This window comes from Gymnoscopelus braueri, assembly GCF_963280865.1.
Source record: "Gymnoscopelus braueri genome assembly, chromosome: 22".
Taxonomy (NCBI): domain Eukaryota; kingdom Metazoa; phylum Chordata; class Actinopteri; order Myctophiformes; family Myctophidae; genus Gymnoscopelus; species Gymnoscopelus braueri.
The window spans coordinates 29,955,146-29,972,672 of record NC_137624.1 but is presented as its reverse complement, the minus strand read 5'-3'; the positions used below and the strand labels follow the sequence as shown (position 1 = coordinate 29,972,672).

Sequence of the window (17,527 nt, the reverse complement as noted above, 5' to 3'; positions counted from 1 at the left end):
CACACAGGTTTGAACACATCGGTACAGCTGGCATGAAAAAGGACAACCCACCACCAGAACACTGCACTCGTATTGCATTTTATATCACTGCACATGTTGGTTTGTCGTTTGTGGCCGTCATGCGCTTTAGTTAACCACGTTAACCCTGGAGTCCTTATTTTGCGCATGTCATTATAGGTGAAAATCGTTCAAAATGTTTAAGAAAAAAATAAAAAATTATAGCAAAAATAGCAGGTCTACAAACACACAACGTGTCACACACCTTAACTTGTTAAACATTAGCCTTATGTGGCCCATAGGTCAGGAGCCTATCTCCTTTTTCTGTAGCGTGAGGCAGCTTGATGTACTTACAAGTACCCCCCATGGATCAATCCAACCCTTGATGCTGAGTGCCAAGCAGGGAGGCATTGGGTACCATTTTTATAGTCTTTGCTATGACTTGGCTGGGGATTGAACCCCGACCTCCCAGTCTCAGGGAGGCACTCTCACCACAAGGCCTCTGAGTGGTGTGAGTTGTGAGCTTGTAGATCAAGTAGTTTCGCTATTGTTGTACGATGATGAAGCATATACTGTTGGTCTTAAAGCTGCAATCCATAACTTTTATGTACTACCCGGAATCCGGACCCTGGTCCCTCCGCGCAAGCGCCAACATTTCTGCTGTTCAGCTATAATGGAAAGCCCATTTGAGCAGAAGAAGAATTGCATTTTGACCTTCATGCAATACCCCTTGTCAACCCGACTACAGGATCTCAATCTCTCAATAGAAGAGCTAGTTAGTTATTTTCTATCAACTTACTATACCAAACAGATTTTTATTCAATAAAAAAGCTTATTACAGCTTCTTTAAGTTTTCCGATATTATCGGCCTCCCGATATTAGCATAAAAATGTAATATCGGAAAATATCGGTAGTGTTTTTTACATACAGTAAGAACAGGAGTTCTTACTGTATGGTGTGTGTGATATGAAATGTGTCCTTACCATAATCACAGTAATCCTTAAATCATATTCCATCATATTCAAGGGCTTTTGGAGAGAAATGAGACTGACTCCAGTCACTTTCAAATTAGAGCACTGCACAGGGCAGGGTGTGTGTGTCTGTGTCCAGCTGGCGCTCGTTGACGCTCGTTAATGTTATATGCAGCAAGGCAATTATGCTTCTGTACTGTCATGTAAACATGAGAGGATATGCGCGCGCAGTGGAGGGGTGAGCCTATAGAGGGCGCTATTACCCGCAGCAGCTCTGGTCAAATCTACATTCATAAAAGAAATGGTCTTCACCGGGTTTAATGAAAGTAGATTAAATTATGCAGTTTGTAATATCTTGTTTACTCAATAAAAATGATTTGTCGGAAGTTGGATCTGTTCGTCTTTTATTTGTATACAATAGCAGCATTATGCCTATTATGCCTATAATAGCAGCATTATACCTATCTAACTCCCGAACACAACAAAAGAGTGAAGGGCACTTCCGGGTTCGTTCTACCCCGGCATGCGCAGATTGCGCATTCTGCTCTGTGATGACGTCGCGCGGAAACCTATGTATAGGCCAACATCTTATCTAAGATTAGTGGGTAGTGGGACTCATTCAAATGACCACCAGTGAGTCCCGGGACTCACTTAATTGAAAACCTAACAATATCACTGTATTATATTAGATGTATTAGATATTTATTAGATATTATATCGATATTATAGCCATTTTATTTTATTAAATATGTGATGTTGTTACGTGACAATTAGTTGACTTTTGGTGAAGAAGACTGCATATATATCGGTTGATATCGGTATCGGAAATTAACTCTTACCCTGCCAGAGTTTTTTCAGAACAGTCTGTAGCCTCTGCCAGGGTTTTGACCGATTTTGGTACCTTTTCGCATAGCCACAAAATATTTTTCTCAAGTATGATTGATCCCCAGAAAATTTCTAATCACAGATGAGATTCAGGTGTGGTTTCACAAATGTCAACAAGGTCAATTTGACCTTGTTGTCATGTGTTGTTTGATGTTTGAAAATAGCTCAAAACCAGTAGTTTCAAACCAAAAAACATTGTGAATTGTTTGTCCGTTTCAATTTTAAAGGGTCTACAGACTCTACACCATGAAAATCACTTTTTTCTTGTTTTTTTGTATTTTTTGGGGTCTCCAGTGTCTCTTGTACCCAAAAAAATGTTTTTTTTTTTAAATTCAGTCATTCCTTCTCATTTCATGGATTTCCAGAATGGGCGTGTCTGAACAGGCGATCTCAGAATGGAAATGTTTATGATGTCACAAACATTATTGATGGCAAACCCAATGTTAAATGAAAAGTGCCCGAATCGCTCCGAAACTTTTTCTACCCCCCCTAAGTGGGGGTCTACGAACAAATACTTCGGGCTCGGATTTTGGCTCCGCCCCCCGGAAGTGGGTGAAACAGGCACCTCAAACACTTGGTGGAATTGTTCAAAAATGTTCAAAGTGTATTTTTCTTAGATGCTTCTTTTTATGCTGAATTCTTCCATTTTTTTCCTTTTTTTTTATAATTTTTTTAAATATTTTTTTGTATTAACAGACAGAATTGCTCAGTAGCCCCCCCCCTGCCCAAGAGGACGTTTTGGTATTGCAGCTGAAAGCGCTGTATAAGCCAGAGACAATTGACTTGGGATGAGTATATCTGAGTGATGATTTAGGCTCAAACCTTTTGAAAAAGGTTTGAGGGACATACACCATATGATATTAAATATCAAATATTTTTTTTAAATTCATGGTGTAGCTCCTTTAACATTGAAGTGGATGGAGCAGCAAATCTTTGGAAATTGTTATCTCCTTATTCGTTTGGAATATCGAAAAGGTGTCAATACTAAATAAAAAAATGTTTTAATCTTTTTAGAATTTTTTTTCTTCCAGGACGTTTTTAAACGTCTTTGGCAGGCAACAGCTAATTTCTCAAAGACGTTTATAAACGTCTTTGGCAGTTATAGAGTTAAGAGTTGGACAATATCGGAATATCGGATATCGGTAAAAAGCCCATATCGAACATCCCTAGTTATCACGATACTTGGGATTCTAGGTGATGATGGGATATATTGTCAGCGCCTGCGTGGAGCTTGGAGAAACAGAGAAACGCTGCGCTTGTCGCTAGGTAGTTATGGGCCAAGCGCGGCGAAGAATGTAAACTATGTTGTTGTGGTCCCCAAAACAAGCCAATAAAAAGTGCTACAGACTTGGATGCACACTTTGCTCTCAGAGGAATGTGTTCCTAATATCAGATAGTCAGGGCTTCCGTTGGGCACCAAACAATACGTGTTTATACCGATTGAAATAAAGATGATAGCTTAAATGAGCATTCAGCTTCCAAATGAAGAAGAGGAACAAGGCTTCGGGGTCAATCATTTCAGCATTCAGAGGGAAAAATAGTGCAATACGCTAAACCAGGGGTCTTCAACAGGGGGTCTGGAACCCCTCAGAGTTACTACAGGGGGCCGCCAAATCTTTGTGTGATAGGAACAGGTTTTTTGGGGGGGAATATAGCCCAAAATAGCCGATCTACAAGCTCATAACGCCTCGCACTGCAAGGCGTTATATCGGCAATTTTCGGCAAAGAGGTTTGGTGTAGCGGGGGGGAAAAGAACAGACCAAGTACCGTACACATTTTCTAAGTATTGAGGGTTTAAGTGGTTAACTAAAATACACATTAAAATGAATCCAACACAACGCTACACAAGTCTATGAAGCGATCTATGAAAAAGTTCAATCTGCGACACAATTTATACAATTTGTAGTGGGGGTCCCTGGTTCATCCCTCTCTCAGCTAAGGGGTCCTTGGGCTGAAAAATGCTGAAGACCCCTGCGCTAAACAATGATCTGTTTGCATACCAATGAGCACTGGCTTAATGTGTGTCCATTTCATTCCCATTCCAATTTAATGGAAATCACTTGCCTTTGACCCTCTCTAATGACAAGAGTAGATGAGTAGCAGAGTATGCCGTTTTGTTCATAGACATCACAGATGAACAGGTCATTAATGGACAGTCGACACAAAAGGAGAAAGAAGGGGGGCGATGACAAAGAGGACTAGAGCCCGACCGATGCCAGAGTTGTGGGTCCAATGCCGATCCCAATTTTTGGAAAGTCGTACGGTACCAATTGCCGATGTTTTGGCCGATATTTTGTAAAATAAATATATACATATATATAGATTAATTGGAAACAATTCGATTTTAAACTTTCTATTGGAGAACATTCAACATTTCTCATAACCTTTCGATACAGAACAGACACATAAATTGAACTCTATTTTATTTAACTGCAATGTGACGCGTTGTGAGCTTGTAGATCTGCATGCATTGAACGAGCATTGCTGCAACGTTATTGCAACTTGTAGATCTGCTATTTTTGAAGGTTTTTGAAAATATTTCCCTAAAATGACATGCCCACAAAGGTTTAACGTGGTTAGAAATGGAGACATCACCAGCTGCATAAGTGCCGATACCGATGTGAAGTCAAAAAGTCAAATAATGACCGATATATCGGCCCGAGTGATATATCGATCGGGCTCCAGAGGTGAGCAATAAACATACAGCGCTATGCCTAGAGACCTGGGATCAGCGCCATGCAGCAGACTCTCTCTCCCACCTCAGGCTGTGTAGAGCTGCCTCACACACACACACACACACAAGACACAAAGAAAGACAGAGGAAGACAAGAGGAGAAACAGGGCAGATATGGGGGAACGTGAGAGAGACACAGAGAAGTGGCTGTTGGTGTAATTCCATGCTTGGCTCTTGGAAAGAGACATGACCCGTGCAGAGTTGGACTTCACTCAGTGACAAAAGTGTTGGGACAAGAGGAGGAGGACGACGACACACATTCAACTTGGAAAATTAAGACACGGAAGAGAGAAAGACAAGAGAGGCAAGTCAGAAAGGGAACACTGGTCCTTGTGAAGCCGTTTCTCGTTCTTAACGCTACAGAGGGGAGAAATACATAACAGGAATACACGACTCATTCCAGAACACAGGTTGAAGACAATGACCCGGAATAAGACCGATAAGGTCCAGTCGGTGCCGTGCAACAAGCACAGCCGTCCCAAACCTTCAGACGTGTGTACCTGCACAACGGGCCTGGTCCAGGTGGTAGTGCGCTTGGTATGGTTGACATAATAAGTGCGTCCTTTGGCGTCCTTCCTCTCCTCCCATTCCGGTGGTAGGCCAGGGGTAGTCAAGGCGGAAGCAGCTCCCGACGGAGACTAGAGCCCAGGGAAGGCAGAGAGACAGAGCAAAGCAAAGACCCAACTAGTTAACATGAGCTTCAGGGAGAGACAACAGGAGGGACTCTTCTACCATGATGTAAAATGATCATTTCAGGAAGTAAACTCGTACATTTGTGTTATTCCATAAACAAGTGCCCTTTTCAAATATATGCCTTTCCATTGCACTACACTTTTTAAAATCTTATTATTCTTATTATCATTTCAACCTGCAGTCCCTATTTAGGGCAGATTTTCAAAATGTTTCTAAAATAACCAATCTTCAAGCTCACATTGTGTCGCGTCACGACATTGTGAGCATGTAAATCGGCTATTTTTTAAATAGCTTAAAAGGGGTATAGGGAGAAAGGGGGAAACTATGTCATTTATATACCTTAGGGCTGATGTGGGGAAATTAGAAAAAGTTCCCCACCTTCTGCGCAGCGTAGAACCGGAGAATAGATTTTTTGACGGTAGTTTTGCCCTCTAGGCAGCCTCGCTGCTAGAATGGAGATTTTACCTCTTGCTGAAACAGCGCAGATTGAAAATAGACTTGTTAGACCATTCTCAGCTAGTTGAGTTATATTATCTGCAAATCCTATGTCTAGTGGAACAGAATATATAATCATATGCCATTATAAACTACTAAGATCTACTTGCAAAGCTATCGCACGGTAATAAGAAAGTAGGGGCCCTAAACGTAGGAAAATCCTACGTGACGTAAATACCCCTATTTGGCCTCGTAACGTGATGATGTTTCTAAACGAACGTGATGACGTTCTGGCGCCTCATTGGAAGGCTCTGGCCGACACTGTTCGAAACGTCATCACATTCGTCTAGAAACATCATCACGTTAACGCGCTAGAAAAGGATTCCCCACTTCCGTATTACCGCACGATAGAATATGCTCGCTTTGCAAGTAAATCATATTAGATTATAATGGCATATGATTATATATTCTGTTTCGCAAGACATAGGACTTGCAGATAACACAACTCAACTGGCTGAAAATGCTCCAACAAGTCCTATGTTTATGTTCAATCCACGCGGTTTCAGCGAGAAGTAAAATCCCCATTCTAGCAGCGAGGCTGCCTAGAGGGCGGGCCAAAGACTACAGCAGCCGTCCGTCAGTGATCACATGACCTAAAAAAAAAATCGATTCACCGGTTGTAGGCTGCACAGAAGGTGGGGAACTTTTTCTCATTTCTACACATCAACCCTATATAAAGGACATAGTTTAATGTTGAAAATGGGTGGTATTATCCCCTTTAAGTGGTTAACATTAACTGTGGACAAACATCACAAGAGCTTAATTATTTTGTTCGATAGCTGTACAAGTACAATAGTCACATACACATCTTAAGGTCTTTGAACACTGAGGCCAATAAAAAAAAAAGATTGGTCAATCTTAACGTATCTGAAAAAGAAATGCAGGAATCAAACTGGGCTTGACTGTCGCAGCCACTCGTCGGACGGCAAGTGTCGGAGTATGTGTGCAAGAGGTCACAGCAAAGTGTGTGTTCGTTTTGAATGTTCGTTGTCCGTTTTCTTCCGTGTGAATAAAACAGACTGTGCAAGGGGCTTTACTCCATGCCTTTCAAGTAACATGAAGTAAGGGATACTGTTTAAAATGGAATCACAAACTACAAACAACAAACTCAGACTCACACAAGGACACAACACCATGTAGAAGAAGTGTGAGCAATTAAATAAACCATGTGTAACCATGTTCCACATAAAGATGAATGAAGTTTGTAGTCAACTGAGTGATGACACTACAGAAGGACGTACATAAAGCATTAATATGATATTAGTAAGTGAATGCCCCAGAGACATTTTGACCACATTTAACATAATAGTGTGCTATTTCACTTGTCTGCTATTGTTACCAGTAGCAGACTTCTTACATATTCTTATTCACATAATTCATAAACTAAAAGGGAAGCCATCTTTGGCTGTAAGACAACACTCGCTATTTGTTCTTATTCAAAGCAAATTTGTGCAACAATAAAGGAATGCCTTTAGCATTACCACTCCATCCATTTCACTGGAATTGACCATTTTAAACAAAAAAAAAGTTGATGACCACAAAGTTTATTATGTCTTGGTTAATACCTTGTTTGAATTGGCAAGAGCTGCTGTCTTTTGTGTTCAGTTCTAATGACGTATTTCGCTTTTAATCATTAGTGTTTATGTAAAAAAATGGGGGGGGGGGTGAAGATTAATCCACAGTGGGGTGGGGGTGCAGAGACGAATACTCCCAATGAGAGATGTACAACGGAGAGGGTATATATACACACTGTAGACTGAGAATATTACCATGGGCTCCTCAACGCCTGTGACAGTTTGAGCTCTCGTTCTTCTGGTCTGGGAACTCTGCGGCTGGTAGACAACATGGGTGGAAGAGGGTCTTTAGTTTACAGAGCAAGTGGGTGGAGGCTTAGTGAGTAGAGTCCATTGAGCAAAGTGAGAGCCCAGTTGATTGGTAAGGAGAAGAATTACATGGACGGAGGAGAGTGGAGGGGAGTGGGGATCGAGGCAAAAGACAGGGGTGTCAGGAATGTCTTGTCAGAAAGAAGGGAACAGGTTCCTTGTGATCATGGGGTCCATGAAGGTGGGAGGGAGCGTGAGAAGAAAAAAGATCACGGTTAAGGTGGTTGTTGGTGTAGTGGTGAGAGAGGAGAGACAAGACAGGGGAGGATACCCAAGGTGATACTAAAGCTGATTCATACGTTGTAGTACGACGGTGTCTCGTGGCAAAAATAGACGATCTACAAGCATTGTGACCTTGGATGTCAGAGTATGAATTAAGCAGAACTGTGAGGTTGATAGGTAGCAGGAGGGATCGCATTAAATCAACTGTATTAACAGTAGTGTGATTGGATTGGAGAGTAAGCATTCGGGGAAGACACACAATCACCACTGGTTCAAAAGGGAGTCGGCCTACTATGCTTTTTTGGGCGGTGAAACCGCCCCTATAAGTGAGATTTGGAAAAATGTACATTTTCCTGCACTGAGATCTGGGCCCAGGAAATTTGTAGAATTATCCTGCGCTGTGATTGGCCAATCACAGTCTATTCAGGACTGTGATTGGCCAGTGTCACATGACACATGTGCATAGCCCTATATAAGCAACCATAACTCGAAAAAAACCAAAGCTTGGTTTTTTTCGAGTTATGGTTTCGTCCATCATAAAGAGTGTTTCAATAAATGTATTTATCTTTTGTACATGATTGGTTGACTCCATTCAGTATTGTGATTAGCTAGGAATACACCGCCCACTTCACACAGGGTGTGATTTTTTTTTTTGTTAATCGATTTCATCAGCAATCAGATGAGTCAACCTTGATTATTTTCAGTAGAAGACGAACATTTTTTCGTTAAACTATACATTTATTCCCTGGCCAATGCAACATACACACACACACTCTCAACTCGCTTAGAAAAGATTATTAAAGCTACAGAACAAACAAACAAAAAACGATTCTCTCTTCTTTGGGGATCTTGTGTACAAACTGCTAGAGCAGACGCCAAATCAATACAACATGAATTCACACAAGCAGTTCTGTATCAAAATGAATATATTTGCTTTTACCTCTGGTAAATTAAGTAACCAAGTACCTGAGGATCTAAGGCTAGCAAAGTCAGTGCCATCCTTTTAAATCACTGCTGAAAACCTACTTTTATATCAAGGCCTTTACATTTTCATTTCCTGTTTTATTTCTGCTTATGTTCTTTTATACCATTTCATGTTTGTCTTAATTTGTTTAAATTGGTGTTCATTTTATCCATATTTTTTTTGCTGTATTTTGTCTTGCTGTTGTAAAACACTTTGAAACCCTGTTTTGAAAACCACTTACTAAAGTTCACCATAATTAAAATGATTTGCCTTCCATTCTCTGTATCCATTGTTTGCCTAGTCCCAGATGGAAAGTACACACACGAACGTGCGCTTGTGCACGCACACAAACACACACGGCTGATCTGTCACCAAAGACAAATGTATAGACAGTGGATGTACAACATATGTTGAATAGTGTAATTTCCCCACTAACAGTGAAGGCTGTCACAACAAAGCAATGAGGCAGCAAAACAAACAAGTAATTAGGGTTAATTAATTAATTTAACCTAAGAGCCAAATACACACATTTTCCTGTACAGTACACAGTACTTATCCACCCACAATCACATTTAAACACTGCACTTAAATGCATGGAATGCATGATATGTACCCGTTTTGGGTACATATCGTCTTTAAAAAAGAAAAAACTAATAGCAGAGAGAAAGGAAATTATTTTCATCCACATTGGCCACATTGCACTGGCTACCGGTTGCATACAAAAGGTTTCCTACTCATATACTTCATAAAGCTCCAAACAGCCTTATGCTCCCTCAAGAGTGACGAGGTCCTTCATGGTGGGTCTACTAGACACGCAAAACCACGCTAAAAAGAAAATTGGAGATGCAGCTTTTTCAAATTATGCACCTAAATAATGGAAGAAACCTCCTAAACATATGAAGGAGGCAAAATCAACAGATTTTTTTAAAAAGCAGGTAAAGACCCACTTCTTCTTCTACACTCACAGTTCCACATGTAACACTAGTTTTGTCATTGTAATGGAATCGATCAGCACATTACCGAGAACAATTTACTGGTACACTGCACACAGAGCATGTCAGCTAGCATCGACTAGCCTGTTTGTCTTCATGATAAGACATGAACCTTGCATCAAGCAGTAAGCGTTTTGGCGTAACGTGACTGATGCACCACATTTGCCTTACACTGCAGCCTTTGCAATGTGACTATTGCATATGCGTACATCACAATGTCGATTTTGAAACATATACCGTAATTTTCGCACTATAAGCCGCACCTGAATATAAGCCGCAGCAGCTAAATTGAATGATTTGTACATATATAAGCCGCACTGGACTATAAGCCGCGGGTGTAAAATCCATAGATTTAGGAGGTCCCCTAGTGGCCGTTAGCTGTACAAATCCATAGATAAGCTGCACCGTTATATAAGCCGCAGGGTCGAAAAATGTATATTAGAGATGCGCGGATGGCCTCTCATGGTCATCCGAATCCGCGGTACAAATTAATTATCCATCCGTTATCCAACCGCAATAATTATATTATCCAATTTTAATATCCGCATCAACCGTTTTTCCCGTATGTCAAAATATTATTATTTTCTGGTATTCCCCGTTAGTTTTAGTATTAGTTGTGCGATGCGATCACAAAATGCATTGATTTAGCCTATGGAATGTCGGTGCGGCATCCAACTGTGCGACATCCAACATACAGAGCGCACTGCTCTTCAGCGCAGCACAGCAGCACCGGTTTAAAAAAAAGAAAAAAGACACACCGACATTCCATAGGCTAAATCAATGCATTTTGTGGTCGCATCGCAGAGGCTGCTCTACACACTCACACAGACACGCAGAGATTTAGCTATTTTATGGATAGATATATTAGATGTCATTAATTTATTTACCGCAATATTTCACCCGCGGTTTATCCGATATTAATTAATAATTATATTTGATTGACCCAAATCCACCCAAACTGCGGTTAACTGCGGCTAAAACCGCGATCCGCGCATCTCTACTGTATATCATTCAGTACTACGGTAAAATAAATATGAAGTACAGTATGTACAGTAATTAAGCAATAGACGTACAAAGATTTCATAGGCCAATATCACAATGTTAAGGCAAAAATTATTCTGTGAACTAAAGAAAATCTATGAAATATCTTGGAAACCTTGCTGCTTATGGACTACTAGTCTCTCAAGCCAGGCTATCTCTTCCACAATCTTAGAGTGCTACAGAGAGGCTGTAACAGGAAGCAGTCATCTGCTCTTCAGACTGGAAGGGTATTCAACCCTTCCATTTTTCCATTTCAACTAAGCAGCTAGCTAGTTAGGCTTCGACTAATGTGGTTTCTAGCTAAATGTAAATTCACACGACTGCACAGGCAAAACGTAAGTTGGGGGGGAGGCGGGACATCTGCATTATTTTCTGCTCATTTTCAGAACTTCCGAGGACTGTTAGGCGGAAGCATTTCAAAGTCTTATCCTGGATGTGTGTGTGTATACTTCTGTTTTGGTAGCCTTCCATTGCTGATATAACAACTGCAATCCCACACACTGAACTACTCACTACCTCCTCCGGAAAATGTGATCAGGCCTAATGTAGGGCACCAAAACATGCGTATAATACATTTTCTCACTGATGGCTTATAAAAGTGCCTACTGTCAAATCTCTCAAAGATAGTCATTGAGGGAAAACGCTGACATCAGCACCTGTAGTCTTGGCATGCAGACAATGCCAAGCTGTTTACTATGACTCGACTCCGTGGGAGGCACGCTCATCAGATCAGATCCTGTGACAGTCCCTGAATATTCAGCTGATGCGCACATCCATGCTATGACTCAGGGCGAGTTTGGTTGCATCTGGAGACTTTTCTGCACTTAAATTCAACTTGTCGTCCCTATTTTTGGCATGTCACGTAAAATGTAAATAGAAGAAAAAAATTGAAATATTCCATAATTTCGAAAAGAGCAGATCTACAAGCTCAAAACGCATTCCAATGCGACGCATTGTGATCTTGCTGATCTATTATTATAATTAAGTATATAGGGCCACTAAGTCCCATTCACACATTTTCATGAATAGTAGATACGAGTTCACAATGCGTTGCATCGAAATGCATTGTGAGCTTATAAGCTCTGCTATTTCTTTTACTATTTTGATCCAATTTGATTGCAACGTCTTGTCAGCTTGTAGTTCTGCTATTTTTGAACACTTCTGAACATAAAAAAAAAGAATATTCACCTACAATGACATGCCCAAAATAGAGACGCCAAGGTGAAAGTGGTTGTCGTCAAACACTAGCCTCTACAGGACTCGTCAAGTCTGAGTGCGCTTGATTTTCTATTGTATCCCCACACGAGTGTTCTGCTGGCACACAGCCCAGCTAAACGCCAGGGGTTTATCTGAGGCTGCAGAACTGGCAGAGAACGAATCACGACCAACGCAGAGGAGTTGCGGGAAAGGAGGTGAAGAAAAAAAAAGAGGGAGCGGCAGGAAGGACAAAGTTGAAGTGACAAGAGTAGGAGGTGAAGGTGCAGAACGTGGTGCAGGAAGTGTGGTATGATGTACTGCAAGTTATGGACAGAGAAGACGATCATGGATGACGATTTGGACACCGTCTACGTCCACGGTGAAGAGAAGTGTGCGTGATAGAGGAGCGAGATAAACGCAACATGTCGTTTCGAGACATTCAGTGAATGCAGCAGAGGCATCAAAATACAATGAAGATATTCACTATACGACAAGCCACAGGTGAACCAATGGGGAACAATGGAAGAGAAAAAGAGGTTGGGAGAGAAATGAAGGATGAAGAACAGAGGGGAGAGAAATGCATACCAATGGGGGAGGAGCCTGGGCCTGATCGCTAACGCCATCCGTCATACTGGAGGAGCGAAGTCTGTTGGACAGCTGGCTCTGTTAGAACAGAGAAGAGAAAACATACTGATGAGAGACAGATGGAAAAAATCACCTTATTACTGGCATAATAAACTAGTCACCACACCAGCATAATCTGGGATCTGACAAAACATCTAGATGGTCAGTGGTTCTCAACCTTTTTAATTTAAAGGACATTTAGTTTCAGGTATCAATAATTTAGCTAAGGACCCCCTGGAACCCTCCCAAGTACCCCTGTGAGTGCCCGGGGTTCCCCACATTGAGAACCACTGGTCTAGATTCAATCAAATGTAGCGATTGACGTAACCGAGTAGTATCGTCTCACCAGAGCAGAACTCGGCCCTGGCACCTCTCCATTGGTATCGGGGGTAAGTGACAGCCGCAGGTTCAAATCCTCGGAGAACTCCGGCGGTGCTGGCGTCTGTGGGGGCTGGGGTGTCATGGAAACCGAGGGGCCTGGCTGGGACTGGGCCAAGCGGTCGTTGGAGTCCTCTTCTGTGATTAGTTCCCACGACTACAGGAAAGGAGAACGCAATTCAATGACAAGGGCAAATGTTCAATTTATGAGCCACTACGCCCAGTTATGCAGATGTGAATAACACACGTACGGGTAATGATTACTGTTATTGTGCATTTGACTAATGTTATTAAAGTTGACTTGAATAACTGAAGGTGTGTGTCTCACATTCTCCATGTCTCTGATGGCCTCCAGGTGTTCGCCCTCCAGGTCTTCACTGATGTGACGGCGGCTACGGAACACGCGGTGAGCGTCCAGGTTGATCTGGCGCTGTTGGCTGTCGCTCTCCGTCTCTGCAATCACATCCCTGAAAAACAAACACATACACACACTTACTCAAGCCTGATCACAACGTGCCGTGATGCAATGCGTTGTGAGCTTGCAGATCGTCCGTTTTCAAAACCTATGCATATTATATTATGGTTTAAGATCAGGCATACATGTTGGAGGGCCGTTTCCACTGTGTGGTGCGGTTGTTGTGGTTCACGTAGTAGGTACGACCCAAGTTGTCCACCTTCTCCTCCCAACCTGCGGGTAGCGGGGGCACCAACTGCGGAGGACGCTGGGTGGCAGAATCCGGAGAGTCTTCCCAACCCTGGTCAATGGAGGGTGAGAGACGAGTTGGAAAGGGAAATGCAACAGAAGAAGTGGAAAGAGACAGAGTTCATTAGTAGCGCAGATTTACTGTGTGTTCAAAAGTAAAATATAATTCCATATAGTCTGCAAATTATGTTTTTTGTGTGTGTTCCCCCCCACACAGAAGGAACAGGAAGTGTAAGGAGGTTAGAGAACTGACATTTCAGTTTTCCTTCTTGGCCTGTTAAATGTCACTTTATCTATGCAGTCTTTCATTGAAAATATATACTCCCCATCATACTCTCTAATGCCCTCACTCATGCATATGAGTGCAAAAACAATCCACTGTGTGAGCGAGCAAGAGAGAGACAGAGAGAGAGAGGCAACAAATATCCTATTTCTCCAAATAAGGGGGAGTACTGTAAATTAACTTTCCAGGCCCTAACCTGCAGAAGACATTGTCTCCACATTTTTGGCTAAAAGGGTACTGCTTGAATTCTTTAAAAAATAAAATGTCCTGCCCTCAGTCTAAAGCAATTATTATGCGAGATATTATCAATTGAATACTCACTTTTACCTATTAGCTATAAACTATTATTCGATCAAGTGAGGAGGAAATGAATTATACAATCAGAAAAGATAAACGATTCAAGAACTCAGGACAACTAAAATAGGATCTGGTTTGGCAGGGCCATCTTTTTATGGCGTGGCTGTGTAGGAGGCAAGTCGCCTAGAAATGGATCTGTCTGTCCGTCTTTCTGCGTGTCTGACTCTCTACGAGACCAAACTCGCAAACCGCTGGACCAATCAGTGACAGATTTACACTGCCAGGAGGCCATGGACATGCATACCTCCACGCATGTCTTTTTCCCCACATGTTTTAAATATTTGTTTAGTTATTTAACTTTATATAATGCTATAACTGAAGTCCATGGCGGTTGGATAGGGCTGAAACCTTGCCCAAACATGGAGTCACATCATAGATACTTAGGTCATACTGTAGATGACTGATGTCACAGACCGGCCATATTAATTCTGAGATCCAAATGGAGCCCATGCAGGGTTTAGACCCTGTCTTGTTATACTGTGAACAAGATGGTAAAGGAGAGCCTGAAGTGAGACCAGAGCTTCTGCCCTAAAACAAGTGCAGAGAACTCACCTCCGTCTCCTCCCTCATCTCACCAGCCTCCTCTTCCGGTCCTCCTTGCTTGGGAAGATACGCCATCTTCAGTCGCAGGTAGCCCTTCACCCTGGACTTGTGACTGGAGGGAAAATGACAAAAAATAACCGACTAAGAGAAATTTAAAAAAAAAATGACATAACTCTGAACTGTCCCTCAATTTACCACATTCACACACTGGCCATTTAGCTCTTCATTCATGCTCAGGGCCGTCAGGGGGTTGGAAAACCCCCTGACGGTGTAACTTCTTCTCACTGTGTAAACTGCTCCTGTGTACAGTAACTAACTAACAGCTCCTTCTCACTCTATCCTGTTTCACCCGTTTTACCACAACCTTGCTGTGAGGGTTCTCATCATTTTGAGAAAAAAAAATGCAGACAAACCAATGATCACAGCTTAGCCCATGCATTGTGTCTGTGTGGGTGCTGCTCATTTGGGTTGCTGCACATCAGAGCCTGTAAGGAGCATGACTTTCTGCCTGCAACACAACATACCCCAGTGCTACGATCAAAACAGGGCAAAAACCGACATGATTTCATATATGAAACTTTGACAGAGTAGTTCATCTCTGGGTGTTAGGAGTAGGACGGGAGGAGTAGGACGAAGGCCCTACGTCTTCCCGGTGGGGGCTCCTCACTGGACAAGTGAGTCAGTAGGATTCAACAGCAGACGACACAGAAATGCATGTGGGGGGAATTAATTGGCATAACGACTAAAGTGGGGAGGAAAAAGGGGGTAAAAAGGTATTGCCTACTAAAAAAAACTCCACACTGTACATGTCACGGGGCAGCCTGTGCCCTTTAGACAGTACTGAGGAACTTTGCATGCACACACACTACACAGTTGCTTCCAAAAGCAATCACCATCAAGCCGGCTGGGAAGAGTGGGTTTAGTGGTGTTGTGTTGCATGTTTTCTTTACAGTGCACATCTGACATTTCACTCAAGGACTGAGAAGGGTTTTAAATATGTTTATTTGTTTATTTATTGACACTGTGGAGAAGTTGAAGCATTTGTTGGTCATCTGACTCTCCTCTGCAGTGCTGGCAATCCTGTTGATTGGAATGGGCCAAGCACTGTAGAGGAGGAGGGGTGTTTGTTTACTCATGGGCCTTAGTTAGCCAGGGTTGAGTTAATTGGGTTATGCATTACGGATTATGGGATGGTTTTCCCTCACCTGTTTAAAGGGCATGCATGCTACAGGTGAAAGAGTTCAGTTTGGCTTGAGGCTTGCAGGTGACAACACCAGAGAAGAGCTGACAGGGTCCTTAGATAGAAAGCCAAGGGCATAGCCTGTGTTTCAGTTTTTTAAGTCATGGTTTGTTGTTTTTTCCTGAGTTTAGCCGCCAAGTGGTTATTCCTAATTTTTGGAACTTCGCTTTTCAGTCTTATTTATTTGTGTGTTTGTCACCGGCTTGCACTGTCTGTAAATTGTTTGGAGGTAAATAAAATACCTGAAATCTGTATTTGTGGACCTGTCTACTTTTGGAGCCTTGAACCGTCGGCCAGCCTTTTCGCATGTGGTGCCCGGGAAAATTGAAGGGGAAAACCAGTTCTGAGTTGGTGGTGGTAGTTGATTCCCATGAGCACTAACACGTGGATACAATGACCGCTAAGTTGTTCCTTCTTTACAAACTAAAGCAAGCCTTGGTTCTGTGGCGATTTGATCAGATATAGTTTGTAGTTCACACAGAGACGCCTCGCTACAGGCGCAGAGGTTTCAAAAACACCTTTACAAAACAGCACATTGGGGAAAGCAAAATCTGCCAAAATCTCATATACATCTATCGGTACATGAGTGCAGACAAGACAAAGTTTTGCCATATTTTGATTTGTTAATTTGCATACAGAAAGTCGACAAGGTTCATTACAGACTGTTGCGGTGAGCAACACAGTCTGTACAGGCTAATCACAGGCAGTTAACTTGTGCCTCGCCAATGACGTTCCCCCACAAAAGCTTTTTCGGGAGCATGATTTGAAGTTGCAACTAATTTAACACCACAGACTACATACTGGTAGTCATCATTGCCCACATTAAGTGGCCAGTCAACATGTCACATCCCATAGAAACAAACCTTCTGGGCCGCAAAAGAAAGTCTTTAAATGTGTAAGGCCTCTCCATGGCAGGGTCCTCTGTCTGTAAATCAACAACAACAAGACTTATTTAATATCAATCAACAGCATGTACAACCAAGTAAGATGTTAGACTCATAAAGTATCAAAATATCAGAGCTATAATAGCTAGTACACAGTCCATCTCCAGTGGAGTCATTATGCAATGCTGAGTTTCTCCAGTTACACCCTGAACAGCAGAAAAGGATATTCTCTGATCTCACTTAACATGTCAGTAGTCAGTACTGACAGCTCATTATTTAATGAGGAAACAAATACAGTACATTCTATCATATTACATCAACAGATATACTTTTAACCACTTTCAACCTGAAATCCCATTTTTTTAGGCGAGAACTGTTTTTCGTAAATAGCTATATATATATACACATATATATATATATATATATATATATAAAATATAT

The 17,527-nt window shown here is 41.9% G+C and overlaps 1 protein-coding gene across 1 annotated transcript in view; it reads right to left on the bottom strand.

Moving 5' to 3' along the window:
* The window catches only part of nedd4l (NEDD4 like E3 ubiquitin protein ligase), a 65,067-nt gene that overhangs the window by 19,264 nt on the left and 28,276 nt on the right, over positions 1-17,527 (bottom strand). Inside the window, 8 exon segments of the mRNA XM_080418677.1 lie at positions 5,059-5,225; positions 7,545-7,607; positions 12,663-12,737; positions 13,045-13,233; positions 13,405-13,543; positions 13,677-13,831; positions 14,972-15,074; positions 17,066-17,127. Coding sequence (XP_080274803.1) covers positions 5,059-5,225; positions 7,545-7,607; positions 12,663-12,737; positions 13,045-13,233; positions 13,405-13,543; positions 13,677-13,831; positions 14,972-15,074; positions 17,066-17,127 — 953 coding nt within the window.